At 32.9% G+C, this 21180-nt stretch overlaps 2 protein-coding genes across 2 annotated transcripts; both read left to right on the plus strand.

The window, feature by feature from the left end:
- The first annotated feature begins 5769 nt into the window (after positions 1-5769).
- LOC108466073 (protein SIEVE ELEMENT OCCLUSION B-like) lies at positions 5770-8652 on the plus strand. The gene is made up of 7 exons (XM_053031413.1): positions 5770-6024; positions 6119-6202; positions 6292-6734; positions 6824-6933; positions 7026-7156; positions 7242-7718; positions 7809-8652. Exons 1-7 carry the CDS (start codon positions 5806-5808, stop codon positions 7992-7994), a joined length of 1650 nt encoding a protein of 549 aa, XP_052887373.1. The 5' UTR covers positions 5770-5805; the 3' UTR covers positions 7995-8652.
- Positions 8653-17947: 9295 nt separating this feature from the next.
- LOC108481495 (protein SIEVE ELEMENT OCCLUSION B-like) lies at positions 17948-20841 on the plus strand. Its single transcript, XM_053028415.1, has 7 exons — positions 17948-18194; positions 18288-18371; positions 18461-18906; positions 18996-19105; positions 19190-19320; positions 19406-19882; positions 19973-20841. Exons 1-7 carry the CDS (start codon positions 18039-18041, stop codon positions 20585-20587), a joined length of 2019 nt encoding a protein of 672 aa, XP_052884375.1. The 5' UTR covers positions 17948-18038; the 3' UTR covers positions 20588-20841.
- Positions 20842-21180: the final 339 nt, after the last annotated feature.

Consider the following 21180-nt stretch of genomic DNA (forward strand, 5'->3'; position numbering starts at 1 on the left):
TATTAGAAACTAGATGATCGATAAGAAAATGGAGGCTCTCTTGAAGAATACATATTTGGTTTACCATTGTCCCTACGCCATTCTATGTAGGGCGTAAAAAGCTGCAAAAATTGTCATCCTTGATCTATGCAACCTGTGGTCTTTGTTGGAGACGATTTCTTCAATATCTCACGTGTTGTACAAATTTAATGACTCAATTATGCTTTCAGGCCAAATGCAAATCAATGGGTTCATAGTTATCCCTGTTCTCTGGATTTATTAGAATTCTTTGGACCATCTTTTATTGTTGTAATATTTGATTTGACTAAAGCCACTCAATGCAAAAAAAAAAAAAAACATAGAATGGTTGGTTTGTAGAGAAAGGATTGTATGAAACAGTGACGACACGTCATCTGTATTTCTTTCCAATAGTTTTATGCCACATCAGTATTCTTATACTGAATTTCAAGATTTTATCCTGAAAAAAATCAAATCCAAATTAAAATACTGAAATTCAGGATAAAATCTTGAAATTCAGGATAAGAATACTGATATGGTATAAAACTATTGGAAAGGGATACAGATGACGTGGGGTCACTGTTTCATACAATTCTTTCTCATGGTTTGCATATAGTAAAAACACAACTCTGCACACGTAACTCTGACAATAGTACTCTCTTCTGCTTGGTATGACATCCAAAAAATATTTAAAACAAATGTAACACCCCTTACCCATACCCGAGGCCGGGATAAGGTACGAGGCGTTATCGGACAAACATACAAACATTAAACTAAAATACGGGCCATAAAATTTCATTATATATCAAAACGTTCATTTACTTACACATAGTCCCTTATTTGAGTCTACGGAGCCCAAAACATACTTTAGAAAGGGTTCGGGACTAAATTGAGAACTTACAAAAATCTTGGAAATTTCATGCTTTAAGGCTCCACACGCCCGTGTCCCAAGTCGTGTTCCATACACGGCTGAGACACATGGTTGTGTCTCTGCCTGTGTGGAATATACCTAGGCTATTTTCCAAGCTTTGGTCAACCTTAATCTCTTATACACTTATACAAAATCAAAAGCAATAACATGGTATTCATTTAATGATTAAACATTCTCAATTTAAACCACAAACATAGCATTTGTATGTCATCATACATGTGTCTTTCATACTCATTTTAGCTTATTTATTATAGTACCACTTATACATTTACACCAAGATTATCGTCTTACCAAATATCTTCAGCTTAATCATCAAGCATTCATATTTAAAGCTAGATCATATCTTTATAAAATACCACAATTCAGATGCGCAGAATAACATGTTTACCTGAATCATTTCAATTCAACTCCATACCCAACAAGCATTACATAGAGACTAGTCATATATATAAATATACATGTCACGATACATATCATTCTCTTTCTGTTTTCTTAAAAACACATATCATTTATTTCATTATATCAATATTTCATATACCATAGTTTCCATGTATTCCACATATATTTATTTTCCTCCTCCTCCTCTCCATTCCACATCCTTAATGTATATAGCGTTCTTGTAAGTACGATTTCACAATTTACTAATAAATACTCACATCAAACTGTTCACACGAGTCATAGTAACTTACTTATTTATAATTCGAGCTACAGAACTCCAAATTAAGATCCGTAAATTTCCCCTGAAACTATACTCACATATCTTTCCACCATAAAATTTTCATAATTTTTAGTTTAGCCAATTAGTACAGTTTATTCATTTAAAATTTCCCCTGTTTCACTTTCTAACAGTTCTGACCTCTCTTCACTAAAAATTAATTATCTCACAGTACAGAACTCGGATAATGTTCTTGTTCATTTATCTTGAAAATACTCATTAGGGATTTTAAAAATATAAGTTTGAGCCTCTAATTATTTTTATCCAAATTTTTGTGATTTTCCAAAGTCAGAACAGGGTATCACGTAATCATTCTGAACCAGTCTCACAAAAACATAAATATCTCAAAATATAGAACTCTTTTGCTTGCTCTGTTTCTTTTATATGAAAATAGACTTATTAATATTTAATTTGATATCTCATTCAATCTCTCATTAAATTTATACTATTTTTGATGATTTTTCAAAATCACATCACTGCTACTGTCCAAACTAGTTTTTTTGCTAATTCACTCTTTCACACTTTCTTTGTATTAACCTCATTTTAACATACATATCACAATTCATTTTCACCACATTTCATACATCACAAGTATAGGCCCATGATCGCAAGGTCACCATAAAATCATCCTCATGTATAACTTACTTGTTTATAGACTTACCACATTCTGGTCACTTAATGAACACATTATTCACATAACCAAGTTCCTGCACTTATTCATTACAAAACTCACAAAGCAATACATAGAGAGTCTCCCGTTGAACACTTCGGATCAATCCTCGATACTTGGTGGTTTCAGCACATAGCTCCACCCACCATATAGTTCGGCTCTTTTATACACATGGTGAACACTTAGTACCACCCATGTGACCTAGCCAGTTTATCTCGTAGCTCTCTTGTCTACATGGTATCGTTCACCTGGAACCACGCATGCTACCTAGCTACATATATCCCGTAGCTTTCTTGTCTACATGGTGTACACATAGTATCATCCATGCGACCTAGCTACATCATAATATCTTGTAGCTCTCTTGTACACATGATGTGCACTCAGCACCATACATGTGACCTAGCTACATACCATCTGTATCATCCAATCTTTCCAAGGTTCAACCGGATTTCTCTCTTTTCCAACAATTTCACCAATCAAGTAATTATCCACAAACATATTTCCAATATTATTATAAAATATCATAATACAAGTAATATTGATGTATTACTTAAATATAAACTTACTTCTCATTTAATATCAAGGCAATAAGATTAAATTACACATTGCCTTATTAAAAATCATATGAACTTACAATTTCCCATAATATCCATAATCATAGAAATCACATTTATGTATGATAATTCAATGCACTTCATGTACCATAGACATATTTTTAAATCAATTCATAAACTTGGCACCATAATCATTTAATTTAACATAATTCAATTAATTCACTAAATTTAACTTTCAAATATAAATTACAAGATTATTGTCAGTATTATTATCATACCAACTTACATACTTTCAACACCACGGAAATCATAGTAAATATATCAAATTTTACATTGAAACATGCATAAATTGATGCTTATTATACATATGAACTTACCTCGATACTAAACGGTCATTTTACCAACTTTCCTAATTTTCGATTTTTCTCTCATTCTAGGTTCAAATCTCGTTTTCCGGGATCTAAAACATCATATTTTACTTATTTAATTAGTGTACTATTCAAAACAGTCCTTAACTCAAACTTTGGAAAATTTACAATTTTGCCCCTAAACTTTTGCATATTTACACTTTTGCCCCTAGGCTCGGGAATTAAACTTCATCCCTTATTCTTATGTTTTATGACATGCTGATCACTTTTCTCTTCTATGACAACATCAAATTGTCACTCTAACATATACTTATGACTATTAGGTATTTTTACCGATTAAGCCCTTTTGCTCATTTTCACTTAAAACCGAGTAGCACAAGTTGTCTAACATAATTTAAAACCTCATATTGTATCATAAAACACCATAATACACAAATTTAACCTATGGGTATTTTTCCAAATATGAATCCTAGGTTGAATTATTGCTAGCATGAGCTAAATCAAGTTACCGGGACTTCAAAAACGTAAAGAACTTGAAAAACGAGGTTAGAACGGACTTACTATTGAGCTTGAGAAGCTTGAAAACCCTAGCCATGGAGTCTCCCTTGGTATACACGTCCATGGTGAAGAAGATGAGCAAAATTGGCTTTTAATTTTGTATTTTAATTCATTTTACCCCTAAATGACCAAAATGCCCTTACTACTAAACTTTCCAAAATTCCATCCATGTCCAATTTTTGTCCATAACTTAGAAATTGGTAAAATTTCTATTTAAGACCTCATAATTAATATTTCAAAGCAATTTCATACTAGAAACTTCTAGAATGCAAGTTTTGCAACTTATTCAATTTAGTCCCTAACTTCAAATTGAGCACTTTATGCATAAAATTTCTTCACGAAATTTTCACACAATCATGCAATCATATCATAGACCTCAAAATAATCATAAAATAATTATTTCTATCTCGAATTTTGTGGTCCCGAAACCTCTGTTCCAACTAGACCCAATTTTGGGCTATTACAAAAACATTAAATTTAAATTCCATTATCAAATGATATTATTTAATGTAATTGAACTCGGCCTAATAGAGTACAATTAATCGAAACATTGGATTCCCTATCAATTGTTTCTAATATCGATGCCAAACTATCCTTCTAGTATATGGCTACATTGCTTGGACCACAAATTAAATTACAAAATGTTAGTACAAATATAAAACATTTAGAAAGTAATGAGTTTTAAGGTTTAAGGTTCTATTTTTATCATCTACCTAGAGGGCAACTAAAAGGTTTAGAAGGCATAGATGTAATGAGCGAAAGTCGATACTATCCTCACAATTGTAAAATAGCAGCCATTAGCTTCCTTTCCCTACTCTACACCCTTTGCACAACGCCTTGTATGTGCAAGCCAAAATGGCAAAGCTCAACCATATGTACTAGCCGTCCAAAAATTTTATAACAACGGGAGGTACATGGTATGAACTAAGTTGCCAAACTTTTTTTTCCACATGCATACTTTTGGTCAAGAGTAGAATGCATGCTCAAGCATGGCAATAAATATCAACATGAATTGGTTTCTCCAAAAGATGCTCAAAACTCTTTTTCAACTAGTCTAACTTCACCTGAAGCCTTTCGAAATCAAATAAAAGATTGTATTTTTTTTTGAATGTTTCATAAAGGATTTGTCTAGATCGTGCTTAGATTTATCAATTATAGGATGCTTGTCCATTGGAAGTCCTGTCAGCAACACATCTTCTAGCATTATTGTCGCTTCGTTGCATGAGAGACAAAACTTATCAGTCTTTAATCTCCATCGTTCAGTCAGAGTAAATAAGAATGATGGAACATAAGCAACTCTCCTAAATTGTTTTTCATAATAGAAATCGACATCCATTAATTGATGATAGTTCTCGGTAGTATGTCTTTGTTCAAATGTCAATAAGTGGATAGCCATTCTAATATACTTGACAATTATCATTTCCAAATATTTTATATAGAGTTTATGATAGAACATAGAAAACTATTTGTTTTGGTGTTTTGCTATAAACTAACAAATTCAATTGCTTGTTTAAAATTAAGGGGTTTTGTTAGATATTTTAAGTGAAATGCAACATTCATTAGTGTCGACCGCAACTTCTATTTTCCTTAAATTTTAATCATATTACATTATCTTTTAAAAAAAATTCACAACTCAGATATTGTAAAAGATATCAAGGTCATGGTACTTAAAAATTAAATATTACACCATGAACTTGACACTATCAATTACAGTAATTATATCATAATACAGATCCTAATTTTAAGGGCACATGAAGAACTTCAAGGCGTTCATACGAACACATGAAAAACCACTTTCGTACAAACATATATTAATAAATAATATTAAAATATTTGATACATACATATCAGCGGAATCAACGTTTATAACGTTGTGTAATATTATTTATATATATTTCAAAAAAAAAATACCTTAAACAAATAACAAAGCAGTTGGTTCTCATCACTATATAAGCCCTACAATGCTTAGTAAACACATCACACATCAAACATAAAAAAATAGTAGTACTTCCATGTATTCGACAATGGCTCGCCCTTCCCCAGTCTCATCCTCATCAAAAACATCCCAGAATTCGATGGGGAATGAGCATTGGATGTTCGACGATGCGATGAATGAGCGAATTCTGTCGACTCATGTCCCCGATGGTCGTTTTGTTGATGTTACACCAGTTCTTCAAGTCACTAGCAATGTTTTGGGTCATATCATTCCCAACATTAATCTTTCTATGAATGTAAACTTTGATAAACTTAAGATTTCATGATGTTTATATTCCAGAAAATGGAAAGATTTTCAAGACAATGCTTTGGGTTTGTTTTGTCTTGTAGGGACACATCGATGCATCCGACGATCAGACCAACTTGTCAGCCGCTGATGGCGCACTTGATGCATTACACAAAATCTGCTGCGAGGTTATTCGGCTGTTTTATTTTGCTTTCGGAATCTCGATCATTTTTGAAACCGGAAAATAACGATCGTAACCTAAGTTGATGTTTTGTAGCTATCATGCAAGTGTTCTAGAGGTGATGCCCATGCAACAACAATGGGGATCTTCAACAAGCTTTCAAGCTATTCATGGGGTGCAAAAGTGGTGCTAACATTAGCGGCTTTTGCAGTGAATTTCGGGGAGTTTTGGCTGATCGCTCAGCTTTGCACTTCCAACTCATTGGCCAAATCAGTGGCTCTCCTCAAGCAACCCGACATTTTAGAGCACTCCCAAACACTGAAAACCCACTTTGATGCACTCAGCAAGCTCATCAATGCAATGGTCAATGTAACCAAGTGTATTGTGGAGCTTACTGAGCTACCTTCTAAGTATATTTCTATCGATGAGCCACCATTGTCGACCGCCATGGCTCATATCCACACTGCTACTTACTGGATCATTTCGAGTGTCGTCGTTTGTGTTGGGCAGATTACAGGTCTTATGGGGATGAGACAGGAGTGAGTCATGAATTTTCTATGTGCTCAATCAGACAATATGACGACATTCAATTTACCAACAATTAGATATTTTCTTTGAATCATTTCAGGTTCACTATATCGACTTCGGACGCATGGGAGCTATCAAGCTTGGCACATAAAGTTAGCAGCATACATGAACACCTTCAAAGTCGATTACGTCTTTGTTACGAACGTATTGGTGAGCCCATCCTTGACGATAAAATCTAGAAATATAAATCCTATATATATACATTTATATAAAAAGTTGAGTCTGATTGTAATGAAATGCAGATGAGAAGAAGCTAATGGAAGATTTTGAACACTTCAAGCGTACCATTGAAACACCTCAAGTGGACAACTTGATGATTCTCCAAAACATCTTCGGCAGGGAAGAGAATGTCTTGAATCCAGAGAGGGCCCAGGTCTGTTTAATTCCATGTTCCAGGTTTCATCCATGTTTTAAAATTCATTGGATCGTATGTTAACGTTGCTCGTATAATTTAACAGGTTTATATCAATGTCTTGAGAAAAAAGCATGTTTTATTGCTCATTTCAGATCTTGATATCTCCCAAGAGGAGATTCGGGTTCTTGAAGTTGTTTACAAAGAAAGGGTATCATCTCGGCTTAACTATGAGATCATATGGCTCCCAATTGTGGACAGAACAACTTGGAATGATGGTTATAAGGAAAATTTTTCGACCATGCAATCAAATATGTCGTGGTATACTGTGAGAAACCATGTTGCCATTGAACCAGCAGTGGTTAAATACATAAGGGAAGAATGGGGTTTCGTTAAGAAACCAATTGTGGTGACATTGAATCCACAAGGAAAGGTTTTATGCCCAAATGCACTCAACATGATGCGGATATGGGGAAATGCAGCTTTCCCGTTTAGCAGTGAAATAGAAGAAAGATTTTGGAAAGCTAAACCTTGGACACTTGACCTTCTCGTTGCTCGCCTTGAACCAAACTTACCTACTTGGGTACATGAACATCCCCACATAACTTTAATATATATGTGTATATCAATTAATATGCTTAATTTATTTTTGGTTTTGTGTTGTTATAATCAGGTGAGCCAACAGAAAGTGGTTTGTTTCTATGGTGGTGTGAAAATGGAATGGATCGAAAGTTTCACTACCGCAACAAAAGGGGTTGCAAAGGCTCTCGATATTGGCATAGAAATGGTTTATGTTGGAAAGAAAATGCAAGGAACGAGTGCAAAAGATTACTGGTTTAATCAAAGAGAAGCAACTTAGCCATGCTTGGGAAGATGACAATGTGTGGTTCTTTTGGAACCTATTAGAGAGCATGTTGTACTCGAAAACCCAACATGGGAAGACCATTGAGAACGATGTTATAAAGCAAGAAGTGATGACGATGCTTGGATATGACAGTAGTAAAAATGGATGGGCTGTGTTCTACACCGGATCGGGTGAAATGGTGAAAGCCAATGGAGAGAAAGTGCTTAGCACCATGGAGAGCTTTGATGAATGGGAAAAACTTGCCAAGCAAATGGGTTTTATCCCAGCACTTCGTAAGAAGTTGGAAGAGGTTATCAAGCACCATCATTGCACTCGCCTTATCCTCCCGGGTAACGGTGGTAGAATTCCGGAGAGGGTGCAATGTGCTGAGTGTGGTCGTCCGATGGAGTTGAATTTCTTGTATCGCTGCTGTGCAGAGTGAGGCAAAGAAAGGGGAAAAAAAGATGGTTTTGGGGAGGTTTGTTTGGTATTATGATATGATTATCACCTAGAGTCGACATGTTTGCTAGCTTTTCTAATAATGCTTAGGGCTCTTTTAATATCCCACACTGGTTATTGAAGAGCCTTACTTAATTTTATCTGATTGTTTGTGTTGCATTCGTAGTTTGCCTTGTGAGACTACTTCCCTAAATAAAGTGTTCATTTGAGTTTATGGCCTGGATTTTTTTAAATAATGAGTTAATGAGTTAATTTCATAGTAGATCTCCAAATTATAATTTTTATTGTGAATTAGTCCTCAAACTTAAAAATATATTAATTATATTCTCAAAGTATCAAGACTGTATTAGTAAAGTCCACCATTAAATGAAACATAGTTTTATGTGGCATAGTTTAAAAGAATAGTTTTTATGTGGCATAGTTTAAAAGAAAATACTAAAGAAAAATAAATATTATAAAATATATGTTGTAGAAATATTAGTTTTGAGGTTTACAAAACTTTAACAAATGCTTTATTGTTCCCTAATTTTTTTCTATTTTACTTTATTTTAGTTTTAACTTTTAAAAGTTATGCGGTGAAATTTCACTTCAAAAGATTATTAATTCGAATAAGATAAGTTATGTAACCTACATAGTGCTACAACTACACCTTTATAGTGGTAATCAAAAGTTCAACAAAATTAGTAAAGTTAATTTATTTCATACAATCATTTGATTTTATTTTATATTTATGGTAAATTGTTGTCATATTTTGAAGTTGCAATGTGTCAATGGAAGTGTCACTGCCAGCATCACTGTGACAAAATAACAACTTGTCATATTTGAAAGATTGATAATTTATTTAAACAAATCTTTGAGTTGTGTTAATATTGTGAAATGATTCAAGTCCATGATTGAAGATTAATTCACTTGGAGAAACCTATCTAGAGGATCACATTTGATTAATTATATCAAATTTCTTGATCAAATCAAAACTTGAAAGCTTATCTACCAACAATTTGGTCGTTAATATTATATTATATTTGACTATTTTAACTACTATTTAGATGGGACTGTGATTGATCTTTAATATGTTATCAAGTCTCGAAAATCCTTATATATTTGGGAGACATATATAGCTTGATAAATTTTTTTTTAAAAAGCACTATTTGTTTAATAAGGAACATTAATGCATTTTGGCAGTAAAACCATTTTGTGAATGGTTCTACAACCTAAGTTCTCACAAAGGAAAATTTAGTAGAGGTCAAGCTTTTGAGGTGCAAAAGTAATGATTCTTCATGGGAGTATGTTGGAACTAAGATCATTGATTGTATTGATTTCAAAGATAGTAGATTCATCTCACTGAATTAGGCTCCACAAATATAAAGAAATCGAACTGCATAAATAATTTAACTATCCCTTGTTTTAGTGTAGCTTAAAATTTTGGTTTGTGTTATTTTATTTTTGGTTAAATTAATTACTTATTTATAAAATAAATCAATATTAATATTTGATTAGTATTTGTGCTATGAAAATTAGTTGTAGTCCTTTGTCTTTAGTGGGCTATTTTCTCTTTTGATAGTTTTTTTACTATTGATTGAGAACAAAAAACTCAAAAAAATCCAAGTCATTTTCCTTAACTATCCAACTCTTGTCTTTTGAGTAAATTTTAAATTTTTAATACTCAAAATGTCAAAAAAATTAAAATTCATCGAGTTGAAATGCAAGACCAAATCCATTAGAACCACATATTACATGAACTATTAGCATAATTTAACCATGATAATCCTTTCTTCAATAGGAAATTAGGAATAAGATAATTATTTAATATGAGTCTCAATTCTCAATTTCAAGCCTATGAATATGATGGGCTTACATTACCTCAAAGTCCAACAATAAAGTTAAAAGTCAAGCAAATCAAACTATGATTTGATCAAAATCAGTATGTGAGCATGAATATTTTTGAGGAAACGAGAAATGATACATGAACAGAATAAGTGAAATGTATTAAAGTCAATTCAACCAAACTGTCAATATTCAAGCTAAAAAAATTAGTTAACTTGCGACAAATTTTTTGTTGGGATCTAGGTAGTTTTGGATTAAAATGTTTGTATAGCATTTGAATATCTATCTCTTAATTTTGAAACACACTTTGAACCACTTGATTTCAAGTTCGGAAACTCAAGTTATGATCGTTTTAATGAATACTATGCGAACATGAATTTTTGTACTTGATTATTACGGAAATTACAAATTTCAAGCTTTAATACAATATCCGCGAAAGAATGTACTATGAACGAGAAATGCCGGAAAAAACTTGTATCGTTTGCCATACGATATGTTCATCGATCGTAGAAAGTTTTGGCGCTACTTAATTCATTCCTTATTCTAGATGCAACTATGTAATGTTAATCATATAAATTTTGAAAAATCATATTTTGTTCTTACTAAATGTACCAAACAAAGACTACTCTATCGAATTACATGCCAAAGAAATGATGACTTGTGTTTCCATTTTCTTTCTTAGAACCAGACCGACTTTGAGCTAAAAGTCACTCTCAGAAAACAGAAAATGTTCAAGCTTTAACAAACTATAAATAAATGAACACACTAGTTTAAAAACCATTAACATCTAAATAGATAAATATGAGTTCGAGTCTGTTTAAATATGTATTTTCCGTACCATTAACGTCTAGTAAGAAAGCTAATATTCATTTCACTAACCCACATTTTTCCCATTAAGTAGTAAAAAAAAAAACCAAAATGAAAGTGATACCAAAATCGATGCATACAAGTTTTTTTGGGAAGCAGATTAGGACCAAAATCATCATTTTTGGGACCAAACAAATCACCCCAATTCATCTTCACAACTCAAAAGATAAGTTTTCTTCTTCTTCTTTTTTCATTAAAAATCAAAATGTTATGAGCAATACCTAGATTTATACCACAGCCTATACCAATACCACAACCAAGGGCAAAGGCAGTAAATACTTGACCCATTTCAAAGTTAATGGATTCTGTAATGTCATTGCTTGAAAGCCTTTCTTTTGATTGATTGTTGCCACCATTGTTTAACAAGTTTTTTTTTTTCAATTCCCAAAGTGAAAAGGTGTTTCATTTGTGGGTGTATTTTTCATGTTCTTTTCTTTTCGGAGAAGCTAAGGATTTTCCGTGTCTTGTGTTTGAGTTTTTAAATTCGACTTGTATGTTTTGAATTCGTTAATGTAGGGGTGTTTAGACAGTTAATTGAAAGTTAATCGAATTAAATTAGTATTTATAAAATTAATTAAATATTTTAATCGTTAATCGAATTAAACTTTTTTTAAAAAAAATTAATGGAATCGAAGTATTTCGGTTAATTTGATTAATTAACCGTATTTTTATGTTTTTGTTTTTTTGGTCAAAAAAATAGAAAACATATCAAGAAAAATAAATTGATAAGGTTCATTTGGTCGAATTATCCGAATTAAAACTATATATAATTTATATTATTAATTATTAAGTTTGGTTAAGTACCTGATTTCGAACTGAATTAATCGAAAACCGAACTTTAAAAAAATTATTAACCAAATTTTGACCAAATTAAATTGGTCAACAAACCGATTAACCAAATTAAATCGGTCTTACCAATTAATTTAATTTTAACTGATTTTTGATCGCTCCTAGGCTAATGTTGTGCTTTGGGTATTTTGTTTAGTTAGTGGGTTTAGCTAGTGGAAATTAAAAGGGATTAAATTATGTTATTAGTCTCTATTTTTTATGAAAGTTGTAGATTAATTCATATATTTTAATCTAGTAATTTTAGTATTTGTACTTTTCAAATGTTAAAATTTTAACCATTATCAAATGATAACCGTTAAATATATTAAGTTTTATTATTTCCAAAATTTGACGTGCCTTACATGGTTTCATATGCTAACTTGTCGCATTTTCATATATTACTCATTAAAAATTTAGTTAATGGATTAACGATTGTTATTTTTATCAGGATTTCGAAATTTGAAAAAATATATAAACATAAAATGATTCAATTGGGTAATATAGACTAAATCTACAACTAGATGCATAATAGAAAACTAGTAATTGAATTTCATAGTTAATAGGATCAGAATAAAAATCTCAAAATTTAGAAATTATAGGGACTAAATCCACAACTTGTGCAAAGTATAGAAATAATAGCATAATTTAACCTTGTGACTAACTTTGGGAGTTCTCTTATCTCTTTGGGTTTTTGCTTTATATATATCTATAGGACAGTAAGCGTGGGTTTAGATGGATAGTGGGATGCATTTAGCTTATTCTTTGTTTTACGCTACAGTGTCACTATAATATTTAATTTCACCGTCACCACTATGTTTACATTAACCGCAAATAAATACACCGTTTATCTAAACCTACCTAAGTCTATCAAATGTCATCAAGCAATCAAATATTTGGAATTAAGAAAAAGGATAATGTTAACACACACCTAAACTATAGCTTTTTTATCCATGGTGACATAGATGATGCATGAACCATGCATAGATGGTGATAATAATTGTTTAGATCAATCATCAAGTGGCTCTTTCTTTTGGAGCTAGGGAAATGGTTTATGTCGTTTATTACTCCAAATGAATAATTTTATTTGTATTAAAAAATTACATTGGTTGACATATCAAGAATAGAGTAATACAATAGAATAAAAACAGATTATCATCAATGGTCTGTTTGGTGAATTTCTAGGCAAATCCAAGATCAACAACTACATCAGCAAAGTCGAGCCCGTTGTTAGGACCAACAGTTCCGATAGTCGAAGCATCTTTAATAAGAGATCACCATTTGATTGAATCAAGTTGAATCGAGTAAATTTTTTTGAATTAATTAAATTTATTAATCTTATTTTATTATCGTAATTCGATTTAAAATTTTTTCGAATCGAGTCGAGTGAATGAATTTTGAGTTAAGTTAAATTAAGTGAAATTGTTAGAGTTAAATTAAAAAAAAAAGTTAAGCATGTCAAATCAAAATCTTGTTACATTATAACTAATTTCATGTTAGAATACATAAATTTGAAAACATATATGTTTGAACTTTTGGTATGATAAACTTGAATCACTAATTAACTTATTTAGGTACCTAAAATTATTATTTTAGAAAAAACATTTTAAAATTACATTTCTTTATATATTTTTTAGAATTTTTTAAATTTTTAATATAAAAATTTTAGAATTTTTATAGATTATTTTTAATTATTTTGTAACTTTTTGTTGAGAAAGAAACCAATTTTCTTATTTTCAAAATTGACAGGGACCAAATGAGTATTTACACCAATCTGTTATTTAAATTATAAAATTCAACTCGACTCAAACTCGAAATTCAAATTAGTTATTCGAGTCGATTTGTATAACTTAAACAACTCGATTCGATTAACTCGAAATTCGAAATTTTTTTCAATTTTTTCAAATTGAATCGAGTTTTTCTCACTCCTATAGGACACTTGTCAACCTCCGATTCTACTCGTGGAGTCTAAAACTCCATTGTCGATGTACCAAATAATTTCCCATAATAAAATATTAAAAATAAATATTTAAAAAAGAGAGAATGACATAAAACAACTTTTTAAGATTGGTTGTGAAATAAAAAAAAGTATATTGTTAGTGTATTAAATACTAACTTTATATTTATTATTTTTAAAATAATTTGATTATTGATCATTTTTATTTGGGTTAGGACCTAATTAATAAGTAACATCAATTAAATTAATCATTTAATTGCATAAAATATAAAATATCATTTTATTATAAGATTATTTAAAAACTAATAAAATTTTATATAACACAAGTTACATAAAATATTATTTAATTACATAAAATTGATAAATTTTATAATATTTTATTTAAAAGGAAGCTAAAACTATCGAGATTTCCTTTAAAGCATATATTTTGTACTTTTGTTTATTAATTTTATTATATTTAGAAAACTTGCAACAATAAAAGCTTTTTTGTTGTTTAAATCCAATAGTACTTTTGACATATGACAATTTCAGCCATGGTAACTAAGCAGTTTCGAAGGTATAAATGCAACGAGTGAAAGTCGATACTATCTTCACAATTGTAAAATTACAAAACAGCCATTCACTTTCTTATTCCCTACTCTACATCCTATGTATAATGTCTTGTATAGGCAAGCTAAAATGGTAAAGCTCAACCATATGTAATAGTCATTTGAAAATTTTATAGCAACGGGAGGTATATGGTATGAACTAAGTTGCATAACTTTTTTTTTCCATATGCATACCTTTGATCAAGCGTGGAATGTACACTCGAGCATAACAATAAATATCAATAGGCATTGGTTTCTCTCAAAATGCTTCTTCAACTAGTCTTAACTTCACCTGAGACCTTTTGAAATCAGATGGAAGATCGTACCTTTTTTTTTTTTTTGCTCATTACTGCCTTTACAACTTGTAAAAGCAAATATGGGTAATACAAACAAGATCAACGAATCCTATTTACTGAGTCCACTCATCAACAATACTAACCCGACATCCCAAGACCAAAGTTATCAAACAACACTGCAGAAATGACCACCCAAAAAGTACTACAAAACGTACTCAAAACCACATAAGATACACATGAAATCTGACATTATAAATCAACTCACCACCAAGCCTTAAACATACTAGTTCTATTCGTCCCTGCAATAGCTAGAGAATCTGCCATTTCATTTCCATTCGCCACAGTGACTGAAAAAGATAACTCTCCCACCCTGCTCCACCTCCTTTCCAGTTCAGCAAATATAACTTGATGTGACCAACGTCTCTTTGTTTTCTCCAGAATCCAACTAAGAACCTCCCTTGAACCTATTTCAATAATCAAAGAACCAGTCCCCTTCCAGCCGATTTCAATAATAATATCAAGAGCAATGATTATAGCTCCCAATTCAGTTGACTCAGAATCACCTGCATCAATTGGTCCTGAAAATAAGGCTCTAACAATTCCAGCCTCACCTCTCAACACTCCTCCACCACCCTGAACACCTTCAAAAACAATACCGCTAACGTTAAATTTAAACCAACCATGAGGTGGAAAACACCAACCCCCAGGATCAGACTTAGATAAACAACACTTATATGGACAAAACCACCATAATCTCTCATGAAACCTACACTCATCAAAAGCAGCCCTGCTCCATAATAAAGCCCTCATCTTTTCATGGAAGACCAAGGTATCCATTGTCAACACTTTATTGTCAAACACCCTTTTATTTCTCGCAAGCCAAATTGATCAAACAGTAGCCGCAATTGCAATCAACCACAGACATTTACAAGATCCTAAAATTTTCAGTTTGGAACAGTATGAATAAAAAATCTTCAAAATTATTCACCCCTTTCCATTCAATGTCCCACCAATTAAAAATCCTCTTCCAAAAACCATTAATAAAGATGTAGTTAAAAAACAAATGGTCTGTCTTCTCCCACTTCCTGTTACACAAGGACATACATTAACAATATCAAGAATTTTCACCCCTTAATTAAAAAATCCTTCATGGGAACTCTGTCAATTGCTATTAACCAAAGAAAATAACGCACTCTAGGAGGAATTTTTAGCTTCCATATTCTATCAAATGCAAAACTAAAATCAACCCCCACCCCATCCACCATTAATTTAGTTAACTGCTTCACAAAGAACTCACCATTTTTGTCGTGCTTCCATAATATCCAGTCCTCCACCTTTGGGATCAATACCACACCACCCACCCAATCCAAGAGACGACTTAGCATCCCCCACTCCCTATCCAGCAAAGCTCTGACGAAAAACCCTTCCCAATTAACATTACAAAAACCGCCAACCAAAGAGTAATAAAAAATCGAACCATTTTTGAATTTAGCTAGACAAAAAAGTCTAGGGAATTCAAATTTTAATGGACTATAACCACACCAATGATCCCCCCAGAACAACGTATCCTTTCCATTCCCTACCTTCCATTTGAAATCTTTAACTCCCATCCACCTATTCACTCTAGAACCAAAAGAGTTTTCCACAATCCCTCTCCAAACCGTCGACATATCTTTCAAATTGTTCACACCAAATCGCCATTGTTTAGCGTTAGAACCATACTTTGCTAAAATCACCTTGCTCTATAGCGCATTTTTATCCACCATCACTCGCCACCTCTATTTTGCTAATAGTGCTTTGTTCTTAATCTCAAGGTTAACCACTCCGGCTCCTCCATTTTCTTTTGGTCTGCAAATCTACTTCCAATTGACTTTCACCATTTTCCGTTTGCCATCCAACCCTCTCCACAAAAAATTTCTCCTAATTTTATCAATTCTTTTAATTACAGACACCGGGGCCTGAAATAAAGACATAAAATAGATTGGAAGAGACGATAACACTGCATTTACCAACACTATCCTAGCTGCCGACGACATACTTCTACATTTCCATCCCGCCAATTTCTTTCTAAATTTCTCAACCACCACGTCCTAAGTAGCCACCCTTCTCAAATCTGCTCCTAAAGGAATACCCAAATAGCAAATAGGTAACACCCCAACCTTACATTTACATATAGCTGCCAAACGGTAAAGAACTTCCTCATTAACTCCAAACCCCACAATACACGATTTTTTGAAGTTAATACTCAACCCCGAAAAAGTCTCGAAGCAACGGAGAATAAATTTCATATTTTCCACTACCATTTCCTCTTCCTTTAAAAACAAAATCGCGTCGTCCGCAGGAAGATCGTACCTTACCTGAATGTTTCATAAAGGATTTGCCTTGATTGTGCTCAGATTTGTCAGTTATAGGATGCTTGTCCATTGGAAGTCCTACCAACATCAATCCATCTTCTAGCATTATTGTCACTTCGTTGCATGAGAGATAAAACGTATGGGTCTTTAATCTCTATTATTCAATTAGAGTGAGTAAGAATGATGGAGCATAAGCAACTCTCCCAATTTGTGTTTCATGATAGAAATCGACATCCATTAATTGATGAATGATTCAAGGTAATATGTCTTCGCTCAAATGTCAATAATTGAGTAGCCATTGTGATATGCTTGAAAATTATATTTTCCTAATACTTGACTATTTAGGGTTTAGGATAGAATTTTAAGTGAAACTCAACATTTATTAGTGTCGATTTTAATTTATATTTTTTAAAATTTTTAATCAAATTATATTTTCTTTATAAAAAAATTGTGCACAACTCAGACATTGTAGAAGATATCAAGTTCATGATACTTCAAAATTAAAAATTACACCATGAACTCGACACTATCAATTAAAGTAATTATATCATAGTACAGATCCTAATATTAAGGGCACATGAAAAACTTGGAAAAATATTAGGCGAACTCAACACCAAAAGCATATATTAATAAATAGTATTAAAATACTTGAAAAAATATTAAAGGCGGAATCAACGTTTATAACGTTGTGTAATATTATTTATATATATTTTTAAAAAAAAAACTCAAACAAATAAAAACAAAACAGTTGTTCTCATCACTATATAAAAACTACAATGCTTAGTAAACACATCACACATCAAACATCAAAAAATAGTAGTACTTTCATATATTCGACAACGGCTCGCCCTACCCTAGTCTCATCCTCATCAAAAACATCCCAGCAATCGATGAGGAATGAGCATTGGATGTTCGGCGATGGGATGAATGAGCGAATTCGGTCGACTCATGTCCCCGATGGTCGTGTTGTTGATGTTACATCAGTTCTTCAAGTCACTCGCAATGTTTTGCGTCATATCATTCCCAACATTAATCTTTCTATGAATGTAAACTTTGATAACTTCAGATTTCATGATGTTTATATTCCAGAAAATGGAAAGAGTTTCAAGATAATGCTTTGGATTTGTTTTGTCTTGTAGGGACACATCGATGCATCCGACGATCAGACCAACTTGTCTGACGCTGATGGCGCGCTTGATGCATTACACGAAATCTGCTGCGAGGTTATTCGGCTGTTTTATTTTGCTTTCGGAATCTCGATCATTTTTGAAACCGGAAAATAACGATCGTAACCTAAGTTGATGTTTTGTAGCTATCATGCAAGTGTTCTAGAGGAGGTGATGCCCATGCAACAACAATGGCGATCTTCAACAAGCTTTCAAGCTATTCATGGGGTGCAAAAGTGGTGCTAACATTAGCAGCTTTTGCAGTGAATTTCGGGGAGTTTTGGCTGATCGCTCAGCTTTGCACTTCCAATTCATTGGCCAAATCAGTGGCTCTCCTCAAGCAACCCGACATTTTAGAGCACTCCCAAACACTGAAAACCCACTTTGATGCACTCAGCAAGCTCATCAATGCAATGGTCGATGTAACCAAGTGTATTGTGGAGCTTACTGAGCTACCTTCTAAGTATATTTCCATCGATGAGCCACCGTTGTCGACCGCCATGGCTCATATACACGCTGCTACTTACTGGATCATTTCGAGTGTTGTCGTTTGTGTTGGGCAGATTACTGGTCTTATAGGGATGAGACATGAGTGAGTCATGAATTTTCTGTGTGCTCAATCAGACAATATGACGACATTCAATTTACCAACAATTAAATCTTTTCTTTGAATCATTTCAGGTTCATTACATCGACTTCGGACGCATGGGAGCTATCAAGCTTGACACATAAAGTTAGCAGCATACATGAACACGTTCAAAGTCGATTATGTCTTTGCTACCAGCGTATTGGTGACCCATCCTTGACTATAAATCTAGAAATCCTATATATATACATTTATATAAAAAGTTGAGTATGATTGTAATGAAATGCAGATGAGAAGAAGCTAATGGAAGCTTTTGAACACTTCAAGCGTACCATTGAAACACCTCAAGTGGACAACTTGATGATTCTCCAAAACATCTTCGGCAGGGAAGAGAATGTCTTGAATCCAGAGAGGGCCCAGGTCTGTTTAATTCCATGTTCCAAGTTTCATCCATGTTTTAAAATTCATTGGATCGCATGTTAACGTTGCTGGTATAATTTAACAGGTTTATATCAATGTCTTGAGAAAAAAGCATGTTTTATTGCTCATTTCAGATCTTGATATCTCCCAAGAGGAGATTCGGGTTCTTGAAGTTGTTTACAAAGAAAGGGTATCATCTCGGCTTAACTATGAGATCATATGGCTCCCAATTGTGGACAGAACAACTTGGAATGATGGTTATAAGGAAAAGTTTTCGACCATGCAATCAAATATGTCGTGGTATACTGTGAGAAACCATGTTGCCATTGAACCAGCAGTGATTAAATACATAAGGGAAGAATGGGGTTTCGTTAAGAAACCAATTGTGGTGACATTGAATCCACAAGGAAAGGTTTTATGCACAAATGCACTCAACATGATGCGGATATGGGGAAATGCAGCTTTCCCGTTTAGCAGTGAAATAGAAGAAAAATTTTGGAAAGCTAAACCTTGGACACTTGACCTTCTCGTTGCTCGCCTTGAACCAAACTTACCTACTTGGGTACATAAACATCCCCACATAACTTTAATATATATGTGTATATCAATTAATATGCTTAATTTATTTTTGGTTTTGTGTTGTTATAATCAGGTGAGCCAACAGAAAGTGGTTTGTTTCTATGGTGGTGTGAAAATGGAATGGATCGAAAGTTTCACTACCGCAACAAAAGGGGTTGCAAAGGCTCTCGATAGTGGCATAGAAATGGTTTATGTTGGAAAGAAAAATGCAAGGGAACGAGTGCAAAAGATTACTGGTTTAATCAAAGAGAAGCAACTTAGCCATGCTTGGGAAGATGACAATGTGTGGTTCTTTTGGAACCTATTAGAGAGCATGTTGTACTCGAAAACCCAACATGGGAAGACCATTGAGAACGATGTTATAAAGCAAGAAGTGATGACGATGCTTGGATATGACAGTAGTAAAAGTGGATGGGCAGTGTTCTACACAGGATCGGGTGAAATGGTGAAAGCCAATGGAGAGAAAGTGCTTAGCACCATGGAGAGCTTTGATGAATGGGAAGAACTTGCCAAGCAAATGGGTTTTATCCCAGCACTTCGTAAGAAGTTGGAAGAGGTTATCAAGCACCATCATTGCACTCGCCTTATCCTCCCGGGTAACGGTGGTAGAATTCCGGAGAGGGTACAATGTGCTGAGTGTGGTCGTCCGATGGAATTGAATTTCTTGTATCGCTGCTGTGCAGAGTGAGGTAAAGAAAGGGGAAAAAAGATGGTTTTGGGGAGGTTTGTTTGGTATTATGATATGATTATCATATCTAGAGTCGACATGTTTGCTAGGTTTTCTAATAATGCTTAGGGCTCTTTTAATATCCCACACTGGTTATTGAAGAGCCTTAACTAATTTTATCTGATTGTTTGTGTTGCATTCGTAGTTTGCCTTGTAAGACTGCTTCCCTAAATAAAGAGATCATTTGAGTTTATGGCTTGGATTTTTTTAAATAATGAGTTAATTTCATAATAGGTCTCCAAATTATAATTTTTATTGTGAATTAGTCCTCAAAATTTAAAATATACTAATTACATTCTCAAATATCAAGATTGTATTAGTAAAGCCCTCCATTAAATGAAACATCATATCTGCATAGTTTAAAATAAAAATTTTAAAGAAAAATAAATATTGTAAAAATAGACGTAGAATTATTAGTTTTGAGGTTTACAAAACTTTAACAAACACTTTCTCATTCACTAATTTTTATTTATTTTAGTTTTAACTTTTAAAAGTTATTTAATGTTTTAATTCAAAATATTATCAATTCGAATAAAATTAGTTAAGTAATGTTT

The sequence above is a fragment of the Gossypium arboreum genome, chromosome 1, assembly GCF_025698485.1.
Source record: "Gossypium arboreum isolate Shixiya-1 chromosome 1, ASM2569848v2, whole genome shotgun sequence".
Classification (NCBI taxonomy): Eukaryota; Viridiplantae; Streptophyta; class Magnoliopsida; order Malvales; family Malvaceae; genus Gossypium; species Gossypium arboreum.

Coding starts and splice junctions, on each gene's coding strand:
- LOC108466073 (XM_053031413.1), top strand. CDS start 5,806: ATGTATTCGACAATGGCTCGCCCTTCCCCAGTCTCATCCTCATCAAAA. Junction 6,735..6,823: donor CTTATGGGGATGAGACAGGA/GTGAGTCATGAA, acceptor GAATCATTTCAG/GTTCACTATATCGACTTCGG. Junction 7,157..7,241: donor TGAATCCAGAGAGGGCCCAG/GTCTGTTTAATT, acceptor ATAATTTAACAG/GTTTATATCAATGTCTTGAG.
- LOC108481495 (XM_053028415.1), top strand. CDS start 18,039: ATGAGGAATGAGCATTGGATGTTCGGCGATGGGATGAATGAGCGAATT. Junction 18,907..18,995: donor CTTATAGGGATGAGACATGA/GTGAGTCATGAA, acceptor GAATCATTTCAG/GTTCATTACATCGACTTCGG. Junction 19,883..19,972: donor AACCAAACTTACCTACTTGG/GTACATAAACAT, acceptor TGTTATAATCAG/GTGAGCCAACAGAAAGTGGT.